This window comes from Triturus cristatus, chromosome 2_2 (assembly GCF_964204655.1).
Source record: "Triturus cristatus chromosome 2_2, aTriCri1.1, whole genome shotgun sequence".
In the NCBI taxonomy this organism is placed as follows: Eukaryota; Metazoa; Chordata; class Amphibia; order Caudata; family Salamandridae; genus Triturus; species Triturus cristatus.
In genome coordinates, this window is record NC_140582.1 from 848,666,131 (window position 1) to 848,683,106 (window position 16,976).

The 16,976-nt window shown below is 43.6% G+C and overlaps 1 protein-coding gene across 9 annotated transcripts in view; it reads left to right on the forward strand.

Moving 5' to 3' along the window:
* APBB2 (amyloid beta precursor protein binding family B member 2) overlaps positions 1-16,976 on the forward strand; it is a 1,135,523-nt gene that overhangs the window by 1,104,746 nt on the left and 13,801 nt on the right. For all 9 annotated transcript variants that reach the window (XM_085642196.1, XM_085642193.1, XM_085642198.1 and 6 more), the window contains one exon: positions 5,474-5,589. In XM_085642196.1, coding sequence (XP_085498322.1) covers positions 5,474-5,589 — 116 coding nt within the window. The remainder of the gene's footprint in view (positions 1-5,473; positions 5,590-16,976) is intronic.

The window sequence follows — 16,976 nt, forward strand, 5'->3', positions numbered from 1 at the left end:
GCGGTTACTTTGTTTATTGTATACTTGGTTTGGCTGGCACTCAAGCTGGGCTCTACGAGTCACTGGTCACTACTGGGCCTTACTGAAACCCTAAAGAAAGATTTTCATTGCCAACCCTGGACATGAAAAATCCTTTAATGCATGTTAATGCACTTTTGCAAGGACACCAAATCCACAATGGCATCAGAATATTATTTTAGCAATATTTATCAAACTTCTTCTTGCATTTATAGATTTTGGTGGTTTTACCCCAGAAAACAATTCTTCCTGTAGCCATCATCTCTATAAACTCCAGATTTATTTTTTTTAAATGTAGAGCCCAGTATGTTTGCAATAATAAGATGCATTCTGTCACAAATATACATTCACCTGTTCTGTACTCGTGAAGGAAAGGAAAGAGTGTGAATTTCAGAGAAAGGACCTTTCCACTGTAAGTAAAATCACTCTCTAGGAGTCTCAAGCCACTTGGAATCCAGACAGGGTTTTTAATATGGAAACTAATTATATAGTTATTGGCCTAATTACCTAGTAACCATTTGTCTTGCATGAAGAAACTTAATTAGATCTGGCTTACATTGTGCACTGGTCCCTTACTCTACCGGAACACTGATTCTCACAGCAGTGAGAAACTACCACTTTCAATCGAGACAGAAACCAACATGTGGAATTGCATTTTACTACTGCAACAATTAAATAGTTGTTTGCTTAATCTGATTTGTGGGTATGGTTTCCAAATTAAATATTGACTATAATGGCAGATGATCAACGCAAATGCATGGTAATCTCAGTTCTGTGGTGTGGCCTTTCTTTAAGCGCGATTACTTTTTTTATTTTTATTTTCAGAAAGCTTTATTCGACAGTAAGTCTTAAAAGCACAGCAACACATTAGACACAGACAGAATAAATATCACAAGACAATCCACATTAAAGAAACCATTAAATCCAGTTAATTACTGTCGATAATAAGGTTAAAAAACATTATTAATTACTAAAATTTACAGAACAGAAAAAAAGTTATTTAGACATTTTTTCTTTTTTTTTTTTTTTTTTAAAAAGGAAAGACGTAAATCATGAAGAACACTAACTAGCAGCAGGTTGGATGGAAGTGCGGGTACGAATTATCCATGTCCAACTTAGAAATGTAGCTACAGCCACAGCTATGCAAGGTGAACAATCGGACCCCAGTATCCTTAGTGCTTCTATATGTCTTCGAGAGGCTAACTTAAAACAAATAGGTCTGAGCTATTTGCGACGTGGAGCAACATAAAGAGGACATACAAAAAATACATGTGCTACAGATTCAGGCATATCTAGGCAATTATGACATTTGTCATCCAATGATGAGGACCATTTATTTGTGAATGACTTGACCGAAAGAGTACCTACTCTAAATTGAAAATATAACTTCCGGTCTAGTGGCCTCTCAATGATGTCCCAATATGGTTCACATATTGGGTGTGATTTGTGATCTAAAAACCGACCAGTTAAATTTGTGGACATATTAGCTCTATGGGATTCTAACTGGACCATTTCCCAATATTTTTCTTTCATTTGTTTTTTTGTTGGGAAGATCGAGAGGTCCGGTTTATCCCATAAGATACTAAGGTCCAACTTAAATAAAAGGGACCGAAGTTCCTTGAGCCACTGGATTTTATTAAATTGGTCAGCCTGGATCACATCCTTCAGACCTTGTGCATAATGCGTTAATTCAGGAGTCGTCCAGATACGTCTCCAGTACAACAGTGGTCGCAACCTAGCTAGATCAGCGATGCTTTTGCTACCTAGATCCAACAGAAGCGGGACAGTTGGGGTACTTTGGGGCACACCAACCAAATTACGTAAAAATGTATTCTCTGCTGTAACGAAGCGATTCAAGTTGGTAAAACCCCAAAGTTCAGATCCGTAGAGGGCTGTATTAACTACTTTCATGTTATACACCTCGAGGGCAGGAGTAATTGGCCTTGTTAAAGAGGACCTATGTTTGGAGGACAGGGCACCTGGAAGCTGGTGGAATTTTAATATAACAATATCAGGGTAGGGGGAATGGACCACTTGTCCTGTGCACCAGGGTCTTTTAGTTTACTTGGTTGGTCATCCTTAAAAAACCCTCATATACGTACACTGGCGTTAGGCGGTATATCTTGATTCTCCACCGTCGTGTATCGTAATAGCATGATCATTGGGCTTTTTTTTGTCCAAATGCTAACCTCCCCATGGAGGAAGACCAACTGGTTGTGCAGTAGTGGTCAGAAATATCAGAACGAGGGTGTGCTCGTGCTCAGTGAACTGTGATGTTTAAAATTCCTAATGTCAAATCCCGTGTCCTTTATTCTTGAGATACATGACAGAGGGAAATTAAAAAATGGTGGTCGTGCATGTGAATAAACTTGATTATTAGTTTAATGCACTGGTAAGGGTCTAATGTGATCTGGTCAACATGTTTCAGCCTCATGCAGAGTCTAGAGGCTTTCGTCAGGACCAAAATGGATATGAGGGAGCAATTTTTGGCTCTCCACAGGTATTCTAGAGGTGGATATTCGTACTCACCACCTTCGTTTTCGGGGAGTCAGACCGATTGTATCTGTTCCTTGTTTCACAAGTTGGACATCTTCCTTCAGGGTATCTGTCAGTTAGGTGAAAGCCATTTGCGGCTACTCCGGCAGAATCGCTTGTTCTGACTCTGACGTTTTCCCTGAGCAAGAACCAATGAAATAACTTCTACCTGTTCAAATAAGCAGCAGGACAGGTTGCGCTGTCTTTAAACAAGCAGATGAAGGCAGAACGCCGAAACGCGTCCTTGTTATTAAAGAATCTTCTAAGGGGTCCCGTGAGTGCAGCGTGTTTTCTTTTGGAAACGTGAGCGTGAATATATATATATATATATATATATATATATATATATATATATACACGCGCACTCTCACTCTGTGTCTGGAGCTTGGTTTCAGTGATCAAGATATCTATCTGAGATTAATTATTAAATTGGATGTGTAATTTGTTGTATCACTTTAACTAAGTTCAAATGCTTAGTGAAAGATCCAAATCACCATTATTTTCAACATATAATATCCAAGTAACAGATTATCACTGCCAATAAGAGAAACAAGTAGGTTATTTTAACTGCTCATTTTTGTGTGCCTATATGGAGCTGGAGGTAAGGACTCTTGGTATGGTTGAAATGCTTTGTGAAGAGGAATGGATATTTTGATTTGATAATAGCTTTAACGCTACGGATCTGCCCAACTATTAGTAAGGACTTGGCTTCTCCATGTCCGGTTCTTCAGTTCAGTTTCTTGCAGATTGGTCAAAGAGGTCCGAAGTTATTTATAAAGATATAAAATATCGATTTCCAATTTTTTAACTCTCCCATATGAATGTTGCCATCTGATATACACCTCGCCTTCATGAAGAGAAACTACTTAGTATAGATTTGCATTTAGTATAAATCAGTTCAGTAGTTATTCAGATCCAAATGGTGCCAGGTTTATATTTGGACCATTAAGTTCGGAGATTGTGTAGCGATCAAATGGTTGGCACAGCATAATGTAAATCTATAATGGAACCCATGGCCATGACAGCTGATTTTCCTCACATGATTATCAACGACATCTCCAAAGGCACTAAAATGCAAAGCAAGGCCCTGCGCCCAATGGGCATTTTCAGCTCTTGAGGTGTGGGTTTGGGAGGGAGGGCTTGGTATTCCCTGTGCCCAAATCCTTCAGGATATAGCCAAAGCAGGTTCTGGTTTCAGCATCTATTTACCCTTAGGGAAGGGCCTAGCTTAGGACAGCCACTTTGCTTAGAGCCTGCTATTACAGCCCAAGACCCGCTCCACAGTCCACTGCCCCAGTGCAGTTCCACTGATCTTTTTGGTGGCGCCATATACATTACCACCAATGGCGTTGTTAATTATGTCATATATGACATCAAACAGTTATTGGGGAAGAGTTACATTTGCGTATTTCACAAAAAACGGCGAATTTCAGTGTTTCTTAGGTTTTGGATTGTAAACGTCTCTTGAACTGAAGTTTGATGCAGAATTTTCCAGTTTTGTGATCTAAGCAAACACCATAGGTTCCATTTGACAATTTTTTCAGTGAATGTGTATGCCTGTATGAGTGTGTATGTTTTCCACTCATGTTTGTCGTTTTGTGTTGAATCATATAGTGCATCTGAAGAAAGAGGAAGTAGGATCATTACTCCACCCCCCCCCCCCCCATCCGCTATATCAGAATAACTTAAGGACCACATTTTATTTGGACACATGGTGCAGGTGCCCTGGGTGTGTATGCGACTGGAATGATCGAGTTGGGTTGGGACCACCGGTGGAGTGTCTCCCACTACTTCTCCGACTTTCACCCGGCTTCTGGCCATAAATGACCATAAGCACCTGCTGTAGTACAGCAAGGGGGTAGGAGGGTGGTAGGGTCTGGGGTGGTATGCATATGTAACTGTTTGCTTTTGTCATTCTGTAATGTATACTAATATGCCAATAAAAAGTATACCAACAAAAAAAACCAAAGTACCGCATTATTATCCACTATGACTCCACGCCACAGCGTGTCTTACATCTCAAGTGTGTTCCCCCTCTTAGTCCAAGTATAAAGAGTACATCTAACAATGCAAAGTAGCCTCTTTTGTCTGAGTTTTATAGAGTTGTTAATTATACCTGGGTGTTTAAACACATCTCAGCGGATCGCAAAGCTTTATTTATGAACTACATACATGTTTTAGGGGACTGTCCGTTGTTAACCACGCGTGCGTTAGCCACGCATGCCCTTACCACACATGCAATACAATGTGTTGACCTTTACAAAACTTTGTATTACATTGTTACATCGTTGGTCTTTCCCATGCCTTGTTCAGGATATATATATTCTTTTTTTAGGGTAAACCCACCAAAAACCGCAATATATATAAGTATATATATAAAATATTTAATTCATCCAACCCTTCTCCCTGTACTCATACCAGACTCATAAAACCCCACAACCCATTATTAACCCATGCTCTTAGTTATCCCGGAACACTGAAAACCCTTGCGATCCCTTACATACAAGGCACTAAAAATAAACGCCTTCCATAAACTCCAGTGCTTGTTAGCTCACAGTAAACTCCTGGGTGACAATAACGGCCCTACAAAGAATGGCAGTATCCATGTTTCCTATCCCCAATTCGTGAGCTGTCCTTCTGGCCTAGTTTACGCCACAGCCCCTGTGCTGTGTCATGGAGGCATTCACGGGGTGTACGTTACCTCTGCTTGATTCAGGTACTGGTTGCCTAATCCGAAGTAAAATAGACAGTCTGAGTGTTAACACTGCTTGCTTACCTTTCAATATTTAATGCAAGGCAAGACTATCATCAAAAAGGGGCTAGATATGTCAGCACTGTTATAAATATTATTGCACTGTGTCTTCATAAAGTACCTTGATAAACTTAAGTCCATTTTCACTTTGCTCGTGTGCATTGCTAGGTATGGATATAGTGAACGGAGCCATCGAGAGTCTCATGACCACGTCAGACAGAGACGACTGGACGCCGGTCATCATGAATGTTGCTGATGCGACTGTAACAGTCATCAAGGCAAAAGTAAGGTCATTTTCTTTGCATCATTAATAGAAATGTACCATGTGGGGATAGAGCAGTATTGTTGATAATGTTATGTTGAAAATTGTGGCAGTCCCAAAAGTTGATAAACCACAATCAGAGCAATGCTTGTGTTTCAGTCGATGGCATGTCTAAGTTGGTTCTTTTGTGAGTTCTTCAATGACTAAAGGCTTCTGCTTCAGATGTTCTTCTTGGGCCAAGTCAAGCACAGCAATGCTATTGGTCTTTTTAGCATTGTACCTGAATGTTGTAGTAACATTATCTCTTGCTTGACATTTCAGATTACACACTTCTTTCTTAACATGATTGATAAAGTCATTTGGGTCCTTTGACTTGGAATGTGTCATATTGTTATTGGTGTCTGCTGCGCTTTCGCCCACCGTGCCCGCACAGGGAATGCTTGAGAGCACCTATTACACTGGGAGACCACCATGTACTTCTCATTTCTGGATCCACCCTGCCTGATGGCTATCCGTTCCAATCTTCTTACTTGCACTCAAGTCTGTAAACTCATCTTCCAATTCTTTTCAAAACACCTTCTCCCTACTCCACTTCCCTGTGTCTTTTCTCCTGCCCAGGTGCAGAGATTTGCTCAACCCCATCACCCTGCTCCTGCACATACACCCACTCTGGCCAATACGATCGCTGCGCCTTCCTCCAGGCATGTCCTGTCACCTCTCTCCTGCCGGCTGATGGCAACCCCTATCACCACTCCAACCAGGGCAGGCACTAGGCATGGGCAGTGTGGGCAGCTGCCCAGGGCCTCGAACTCAGTCCACCAGCATGGGGCCCGCACCGGTGGTGTGTCCTGTGTCCGGTTGTTTCCCTGCTGATTCAAATGAAGGAATGGTGCCTCCTTGCAATTAGGGTCCATGGGAGGGGCCCCCTCTCCAGCCTCGCAGGGGTGGTGTGGAAGGCCTAGGGAAGGGAGGCACTTTCTCTTGTCCCAATTGCAAGGAGACCATTCAGAGATACTGCGCCCATTGTCCAGCATTTTAGCGCCCCCACAGTTTTAACTTTCAGCCCACAAGCAATTCTCACACCTTCAGACCGATGGAAGCTGTAAAAGAAGTGCTTGTAAGAGGCTGAAAGGAGGAGCTGTGGCCCAGGAGGAGTCTGCACAAAGCAGCTTCCTGAGCTGTGTCACTTATGTAAATTAGAGGGGCCTCGCACATTCCCTTTTGGCCCGGGGCCCCGCAAATCCTGGAACCGGCCCTGACTCTAACAGCCAGGGTTGTCTTTTCATTACCGACTTGGCACCAACTTATGTGACCGTCCTGTGCTACGAAATACAAGTCACTTATGTAGGCTCTGAGCAGGGGACAGGCGTAACAGTTAAGGCGAGGAATGTGTCCTTGCTCTGAAATAAGCACAGAACTGTATGACAGATGGTTCTAAAGAAGCGGAGCATTTTCAACTTGTTTAAATTGTTTAAGGAATTATTACTAAAATATGAATATGCACTGCACTTGGCATAAAATTGGTGATTAAAAATAAATTACATGCTCACCATCTCCTTTTTGTTATGCTCATTTCTGCTCCAACGCACATATGACGGTGAACGCCATTATATATTTATTGGTTTCTCGCTGCCCAGCCCTTTGGAAATTTTAAAGTGCCCATGCTAGCAGCCTGGCATTGCAAACACATCTAAGGGAACAAGCTGTTCTCGGTCTAGCCAAAACTGCAAAGGAAAGCACTTACAAACCTGGAAAGATCTGTGTTTCCTATTAATATATAATAAAGCAGACTACATGTTCAGTAGCAAAGTAATGTTACATTAAGGAGCACATGAAAGGACATTTTTGGCGTGGTCGTTCGAGCGGAATGTTAATTTCCATTAAGCAGAAATCACATTGAAAAAAATGTATTTGTGTTTTTCTGCGATCAATTGGCAAAAGTTTCCTTTCTGTTATATTTTAGTAGTGTGGCATGATGTGATTTGGATTGTCCTAGTTTATTTTATCTTATATTTCTGTTCCTGGTACTCTTTTATATTTATTTTTCTTTATTGTTTTAGTTATTTGATTTGCCAGTTTACCTTATCTTTCTCTTCTTTGTTTCTGACTTACGCCTGATTATGGGCAGAGCCAGGACTCCCAACTCGTTTCCTCGCGTTGCCCCCATGTGATACTTTAAAAATGGTGGATACAGCACGATAAGTCTAATCAGCACTTCTCTACTGATAAAAAAAAGTGAGTGACTCAACTCTGCCCCCACCGCCTGCTTTTATTTTCCTTGTAAATCCTGGACCCTGTTGTTATTATTATGCTCTATTTTATTTTACCTTATGTTTCAGTTCCTTGTATTCTTTTTTAGGAGGTTGCCTGGCCCCATTTTATGTAATGTTTCCCTTCCATGTTTTAAGAATTTGATTTACCAGTTCACTTTCTTTGTCCCCTTTGTTGCCTGGCCTCCACCTGATCGAGGTCAAAGCCAGGGCTCACTGCTTGCTCCCCCGAGCTGCCCCCTCTAGTGCTTTTAAAATGGTGACCACAGCGTGTATGAACCTCTGGCACACCAAAAGCAGTCACTCTGCACCCAACCACGTCCTTTGGCCATCCACTCTGCCCAAATTAATCTAGATTATGTCCTGTCCACTAATAAAATTGGTCAACTAAGCTTGAATTTAGCAACACTTGCTAATTAATCCTTTCTCTTTTGATTACTCACTTGACAAACCCACCAAGAACATGCTGGCAGAGGAAAGTCTACTGTGTTCTTGATATACCAAGGCGCCTGGAAAGAATGTACCGGAATCAAATCCGGGTAACCCACGGAAAGCAGGGTTACGTAATGCCCGCTCAGGTCATAAAATTATACCTTTTTTTGCATTATGATCAATAATGAAACTTGTGAGTTATTATTTCTCACAGAAACCTGCCTCCATCCTAGTTGTAGCCCTATTCTGGAAGATTTAATCCACAAATGATAAAATATTCAGATATGATCAGGAGGACAGAAATGGTGCCTTATATACAGAGGCTGCCTGTGCTCAATTTCAGGGATGGAAAACGTTCTTCTGGGGCTAGAAATATCCTCAAATACATTGTTAGGTGTGATTCTTCTCTACTACCCCATAAAACAGTCCTAGATTATTTCCAGTGATTAGAGGAACTAATTTTCTATGCCCAAACCCTGTTTGCAGACACAGTAATTCAAAGGAACGTCAGTATGTAGGACAAGAATGCTGCTCTGAGCCTGACAAGAATTCCTTGAAAGCCCTTTTTTCTTTAGGCCTACACAAACAATCAAGGGTGCCACACACAAGCAGGCCATACTCTGAACCTGATCTGGACTTCTAACTATATAGCTTTTCCATTCTCTCAAATTCTGCCCTGGACCAACCACCATTTAGTTACTCTCTTTATCACAAAGGATATAATTTTTTGTCAAGCTACTTAAACCCTTACCATAAGTTTGGAATGCCATTTCCAGCAATTACCTGGACAGACTGCTCTAGGAAAAGCTTGATGGTCCCCCTCTCGACAACATGAACAATTAACCTAACATATCTTCTGAAAAAAGTCCTCTCAGAGTCTTTGGACATAATTGAACACATAAGAGTTAAAAAGGTTTAAAACTGTAAAAACCTATGTTTCATAGACAACTTAAAAACTATTAAAGAACCTTCAAAGAGCCTGGAGGAAAAATTGTGATCCTTGTGTCAGAATCATCAAAGACAAATGCGTAAATGTAATCATCTAGTGTGAAAAGCAAAATAAACTTTTATTCTCAAAAAAATACACAGGCACACAGCAACCCTTAAAAATCTTGTTAGAAGCATTCAGTTTCTAACAAGCCCTCTTCTCCTTGGCTGGGCCCCTTCTCTGGTGGTTCGTGCACTGTCTCCTCCCCTTCCTCCTCACCTTCCGAGCAGCTATCCAGAGATATTATTGGGCTACCTGGTGCATGATAAAAGTGGGTTTCCCTTGAAGAGGAGTGTTTACTGTTGGCTGCTCCTGATTTTGTAGGCGGGCTGTGCTTCTTGTGACCCTTTTTTGTGCTGACCCAGCGAGCTTATCCCCCTCCGCGTTCATCCCTTTGTGACTTGTCTGCTTCTTTTTAAGTGTCATTCTCGTTTAACGTTGTGGGAGGAGTTCAAAGAATTCCCTTCTTCCTCCTTTGTGGCTCACTCCACTAGCTAGCACCCCACAGCCCTCTTCCTGTGGGTGAGAGCGTGAGAGTATCTAAAATGCCCACCACTTGTCTATAGGAAGGGCTAGTGAGGGGCTGTGAATACAGTGTCTCCCTGGTTCTGCTGCCGATCTACGGCTGGTCTACTGCATGCTCAGGCTTTAATAATAATGAAAGAAGGTTGCAACCCTTACCGTGCCAGTGCCACTCCAAATCATCTGTGCCTCCGGTCTGTCTGGGCGGGAGATCCCACGGCCCTCTTGATGGCGCTGCTGCCGGGAGGGCTCAATTCATGCACCATGGGGAGGCCTAGCCCTCCCTCAGACTGATCAAACTGAGTAGGGCACACCAAAACTGACTTGCAGTCTGCACCTGGACCTAGCCGGGCCGCCTCCACAAGTCGTCCGGGGCTCACTGTCCGTGGGAGCCAACTAGGGCTCCCTCATTCAGTGCACCGCTGGGGCCCCTGGCACGATGACAAGAGGCGGGGGCCGGTTGAGAGCTTGAGACTGATGGTGGTTTTGGGACTCACTCTCTGCGGGAGCCAACTAAGGTTCCCACACTCATTGCACCGCTTGGCCCCCCGGCACAATAACAAGAGGCTGGGGCCGGTCGAGAGCTTGAGGCTGATGGCGGTTTGTGGGGCTAATTCGGAGCTCTGAGGTGGGCTACAATACTCCCTGAGAACCACCGCTGAGGGTCGGCCTCCTGCATCCCTGCAAGATGCTTCTCTCCGTAGCGTTCAGCCTTCTCCATCGAGCCACAACTCTGAAAGTCCAGAACCCCTATCGCTGATATCTGGCGCGTGTTGCCCTTGCATAGAAATAGGGCAGGGGTAGCCCCGCACAAGCCACAAAAACAGACCCAGGATGAACATACCGACTCAGAACAAAATGTCCTCCCAACCCACACCTGATAAGTATGCAATTAAAAAAGATCGTGGAGGCAATAACGAACACCGAAATGCCTTGCAGCAAGATATAGGGGTGGTGTCTGTGGGACTAGGATTACTTAAAATAGAACACCACATACTAGCAGACCGCGTTAAAGGAGTGGAACACAAGGTCGAGGAGATACAACCGGAATGCACAAAGCTCTCCAAACAAATGTTGGAATGAACAGACAGAGTTAATTTGCTGGAAAAACATACGGAAGATGCTGAAGGCCGCAACAGGTGCTACAACATTAGGGTGGTGGGCCTCTCAGAGGGAATTGAAGCTGGAAACATGGTAGACTACCTAGAGAACTGGCTGTGGACTGAAGTGGCTACAGGATCCCCAACTCTTTTCTTTGCACTGTAAAGAGCACATAGATTCCCCTCAAGGCCACTGGCCCGGCCAGGCCAGTGGTAGCCAGATTGCTAGATTACAGAGACCGAGATACCATTTTACAGCAAGCCCGCATAAAAGGCTCCTTTGCAGTGACGAGCTAAAAAGTCTCCATATATCCAGATTACAAAACGACAGTGCAAGCTAAGAGAGCTTCATACACTGAGGTCAACCGTGCACTCCGAGACAGAGGAATACAGTACTCCTTAATGTTCTCCTCAAAACTTAAACTCATTGAGGATGGTTCTACACATTTCTGCGACACCCCAGACCTGGCCTGGTCGTGGCAAGAGGACTACAAAGCGGGGGTGGGCCCACGGACGTCACACCTGAAAGAACTACCCCAAAGAAGAGGGGAAAAAGGATGCTTTTGCAGAAATGTGCAGAACAATACTGGGAGTGGCCCTTCACCATCACAGACAGAGCTGGAGAGAGCGGCAGCGCTGCAGGCGGTTGCCGAGATAGGATCCACCCCCTCTAATAGGTGGGACTACCCACAAGCTGGGATAATTGAAACCCCCGCATTACATAATGGGCTGATGTAGTGTGCTGGGAGAGTTAAAATACACATCTTGACACGCCCCTTCTGGTAAAGCCCTTATAGGCTGACCAGAGGAGATATTCTCAAGTTGTATGGTTATTTCACGCTGGATGGACAGTAGACCATTGCGGTGCTGCCCTGGTGCCCGGGAGTTGTTGTTGAGGTTTGATTATTACTTTGTGATCTCTCTTTTTCTTGTTCTTTTTACGCACATCTTAATTGGAGGGCATGAGCTTAACCGAAGGGATGGGGGAGGCAGATTAGGGGAGGAGTTAGGTGGGGGACATGTACAAGAACACAAACATGGCTTGCGCACCTAACTTGACTGCAGGGTTGACATTTATGTGCTGGAATATCAAGGGAATGGGATCCCCCTCTAAGAGACATAATGTTCATAGATATATTAATGGTAGAGGGGTACAGATTGCCATGCTCCAGGAAACACTTTTGTCAGGGCCCGAAATAGATAGGCTGAGACGGAGATGGGGAGGCTAGCTCTCCGCTATTTGAATTAGTTCATTCTGTCATAGACAAAGACAGCAGATATGTTTTAATAGGGGGCAGATTAAATGGCGAAGAAATCACCATAGCTAGCATCTACGCCCCCACCAAGACCAGCTAAACTTCCTCCACTCATTATCCACACATATGGCAAGGGCACCGCCTGATACATTCCTATTAGGAGGCGATTTTAATTGCATCCTCGACATACAGCTAGATAGATCCTTTCCCCCGCTCAAAGGGACAGTAATGAGAAAACTGGCGAAGGGTCTGCAAGAGTGGCTTGGGCATTGGGGACTGATAGATATATGGAGAACGCAACATGACCCAGACCGTACATACTCCTATTATCCTCACGTACATAAACTCCATACCAGATTTGATCGCTTTGTATGCTCCCATAGAATGTCCTAGAATGTAACGCATACAGAATATTTAACAGTGGTACTCCAGTGCCTAATGTTATTCCTGCTCAGGTATTTGTCTACTTTGGCATTTTTGCACCAATTCTTACACCACTTATAACAACTCCTATGGCACAAGAACAATACCACAGTCTTGGAAAGGCACAATTTTATTTCCCATAAACAAGAAAGGGGATCACTCTAACCCTGCCAACTACAGGCTGATTGCCCTGCTTGATATAGAAGCCAAGGCCTACGTTCAATTACTACTGAAAGACTTGGACTTGGACTCCCACTCCATCAGACAGGCTTCAGAATAAACAGCTCCACTATGGACAACATCATGGCTCTGGCCTATCTATTCAAACTGGTGGTTAAGGAGAAGAACCTGCGTCTGTTTTTCTGTTTCATAGATTACACCACGGCCTTCGAGTGAGTCAACTGTGGAAGACTTTGGGGTAAGCTGACATCCTGGGGGATCCCTGCAAGTCTTCTAAAAGCGATCCTAGCCCTGTACGAGGGGATATGGGCCCAGGTTAAATTGAGCCTCACAACTGTAAAATCAAGAGTCGAAACCAACAACGGGCTCAAACAGGACTGCGTCCTGACCTCACTATTATACAAATTGTACACCGCAGACCTGGGGAAAGCTCTGAAAGATGCCAGTTTAGTGCCACTGAGACTGGGCAAGATGAGTCTTCCAACCCTCCAGTATGCTGATGACATAGTGGTAATGGACCACACAAGGGTGGGTCTTCAGAGAGTCTTAAAGAGCCTAGCAGTGTACAATAAGGAAAATATCTTGTTGGTTAACGCGTACAAGACAAAGATAATAGTATTTGTCAAACATCCTCACAAAAAGCAAGCAACATGGGTATTGGGCGACCATGGAATAAGGACAACAATAGCATATAATTAACTTGGGGTTTGACTAACAGAGAAGGCCACAGTGGCCAAACATATAAAAAAAAACTAAACTCAAAAATCAACAGAATAATTCTCTAATTCAGGCACCTAAGACAGCGCTTGTCAAGTCCAACAGCAGAGCCAATGCTGACAGTCCTTAGGGCAAAATTAATTCCGGCAATCAATTATGGCCACCAGACCTTCCCGGGAGCTTTAGACAAAATCATAACAGAAGCCCAGTCTAAGGCACACAAGACACTATTGCAGGTGCCCAGGCAAGCTAGGAACACCAGGCTGCTGTTGGAACTAGGTCTCAGCAGACCAGAATTGACATTACAGGGGGATTTAATAAAGTTCTACATCAAGGTCCTTAAAGCCACCGACAACACTGTCAAATACCACTTGAAAACAATCTTCAAGGAAGTAGATTCCCTCTGGCACTCCAAGCTGGGTCAAGCAATTGGGACCCTGAAAATGGTATGCCCAAACATGAGATCCCACACTCTGCCTGGTCAAACGCAGTCAAGCAGCAGGTTCGGTTGATCTCGTTTGAAAAGGATCAAGCCTCACTCTACCAAAGCACTATCACAACGGCATTGGACAGGTCTTACATCCCAAGGAAAGCCCAGCATTACCTGCGAGGAAGCACTCTCAGCCCAAGCACGGAGGAAAATTCTGTTCATGCGGCTCGCAGGTCTTAGGATTCCGGACTTTAATCCAACATGGGTACGAAAGGACGGGATAGTGTCCGGCCAGTTATGCAACTATTACAAAGAAACGTGGTTCCACATACTATGCTGCTGCCCCAAACTGGCCAACGAACGTCATCGGTTGCTACGCCCAATACTCATGGCAAAGGGCACAAGATGCTGCAAGGAGGCCTCGGTTTGGTGCTTCACAGAAACAAATACCTGCCTCCTGGCAAGAGCGGGAAAATTCATACATCTAATCAGAATTGCACTTGAGGCCCAGTTACAGCTCCCAGAAACTAGGGCTGGTAGCAATCATGGAAATAAAATCTAGCCAGTGCCCCCACAGGCCAAGCATGAAACCAAATTGATGGACAACGAAAATAATAACTCTACAACAAAGGTAGCAGGGGTCCCAGATATGGGACTAGTTAGAACACTAAAACCGAGCTCAAAGGGCTACCAAAATGGGCAGCAGCGTCATTACAATTGTAAACATGGCAAGATGACTCATTTTAAATTTCTTTAATTGATTTTAAGGAAATAATGGCGCAATTTGCATAAAGGTAAAGAAGGGACTTCCCAACAAAAGGGATACTAGCACATCTGGTGTGCCTTATGTAATCAAGGGATTGGAGGTCGCGAGAGTGGAGACTAAATCTTATTGAGCTTTTAATGGGTTTTGGGTAACGCTCGAGCAACGCCAATTATTCTCCCATTTGATGGTAAAGACTTCGCACTTTTGAATGGAATTTAAGGATACAATAGCGCAACAAAAACGCAATATCTTGCCAGTAGGCAAAGAAGAGATTCATCAATAAGTGGGGCATTAGAATGTCGGGCGTGTTTTGAGCACTAATGGAAGGGAGGCCTTGAGGGAGGGGAGAGCTTGGGCAGAGGGGTGGAGACTGTGTTTTTTTATACTGTAAAGATTTTAAATAATCGTACGGTTAATAAACTTTACTTACTGCCTTGAGCTTCTTCGTAATCCCTCAGTCTTAAAATGGTTAAACCCACTCAAGACTTAATAGTTTCCTTGTCTAATTATTTCATAGAAAAGGAAACTGAAACGTTCCCATAGCCTGACTTGGTCCCTCCCGAATCAGATGAGTAAAATACTTTAAACTATCCTCCCATATCACAATTGTGCCCTGTATCTGACACAGACTGTCTCAAAGTAATTCAAGCTAGTAAACCCTACAGCTCGTCCTTGGGTTTTTGCCCTGCTGCTATCCTAAAATCATAAAATCACGCTTTCCCTCCTAAAATTAGATCCATCATCAGTGCCTCCTGTAAAACTGTCTTCATCCCTGAACATGATGCTTCATGTATATACACTCTTCCATGGCCTTGCCCCTGACTTCTTAGCAAAGGAATTTAAATGGACCCTGCCCACCATAAATCTACGATCAGAATCTAAAGCAATGTTTGTGCTTTTACCCGCCGAATATGCTAAATTGGGTGGAAGGCTCAACCATGTGGAATACGATTCTCCTAAACATTTGCATGCTGTGTGGGCTTCTACAGTTCAGAATAGCCATACAAACATGGCTTGTTAGTGATTAACCATCTTGCTGCTGTATCTCACGTTGTTTTAGGTGCCAGAAGACGCAATCAGGAGTGAAAGCAGCGCTGCCTGCTAGTAACCTTCCAAAAATAAATACATGAATGTTTGCCAGGTATCTCTCCGGATGATCCCATCATGGACACGCATTCTGCAATCCTCTACTTTGGGCTTGGGGGTTTAGTATTGCGTAGATGTAGTGCTCGTGTGATTATTGGGTTCATTTGGGACGAGAGAAATGTCGACTGCCAGACAGGATGGGCTTCTGATGGTCTACACAAACGGCTCCTTGTCTGCTCTGATTATAGTGGCGTTTGTTGTGGAAAGAACTTGTCAAATAGGAAATCTGAGCGTGTCAAGTAACGAGAGTGAGGGAGAATGCCTCTTTCTGGTAAGACTCGGAGAGCTTTGTCTCTTTGTTATGAGTTAGTTTAGATAAAGTCAGTTGGTTTGCTTCTGCTCCCGTGAGTAATTCCATAAACCTATATCATCATAACTGTCCATCACTGCACCGAAGGATGTGACAGCAGTAGGGCCTGATTGCAGAAAGGTTCATTTTTAATATACATCTTTTCGGTGTTGCAGAAAGCACAGGCGCAAAAAATGGAGCCGGTACTTTTTGTATCTTTTTTTCAGCTTGCACAGTGTTGACATTTTATTGTGTGACGTTGATGCAAGTGCCGTTTTTCAAATGTAAGGTGAATGAAAACATAATGATCAGAATTGGAACTGCCTCAAAGTGCTTTGTTCAGACAGAACTGGTGGCAAGTGAAATGGGAAGGAAGCTCAGTTCCTTCACCTTGTAGTAATCATATTTTCAACTGGAATCGTTGTTTCTCGAGACAACATGAATGCCAAAGAATATTGCATGGTTAGCAGATACACTAGCCCTCATCCTGACACAAAAAAAGGCTGGCACTACTGGCAAGTGCATTACTCCTTCACCGACAACTTGTCACTTTCATAAGTGCACTGTACCCCTTTGTTCGCAAAGGACACGACTGTCCACCAAGTGTGTGTTTGTAGTCGACATAGAAGAACGTCTCCTTATTGGCTTTTTCAGTGCTGGTCCTAAATTGTCATTGCTTACTTTGTAACAATGAGTGTTGTCTGGATGGCTTGGCACTGGCTCATCCTGGCCTGGATGCTTGAGGATGGGATGCTAGCATCGTTGAGGCATACTAATGCAGGACACGCTACACTCTGCATACTGATGAAGGGCACAATACAGTTGAGAGAGAACGAACCTGGGTACAAATGAACATAATAAACTTGGGATGGGAGATAAAGGTTCGAATC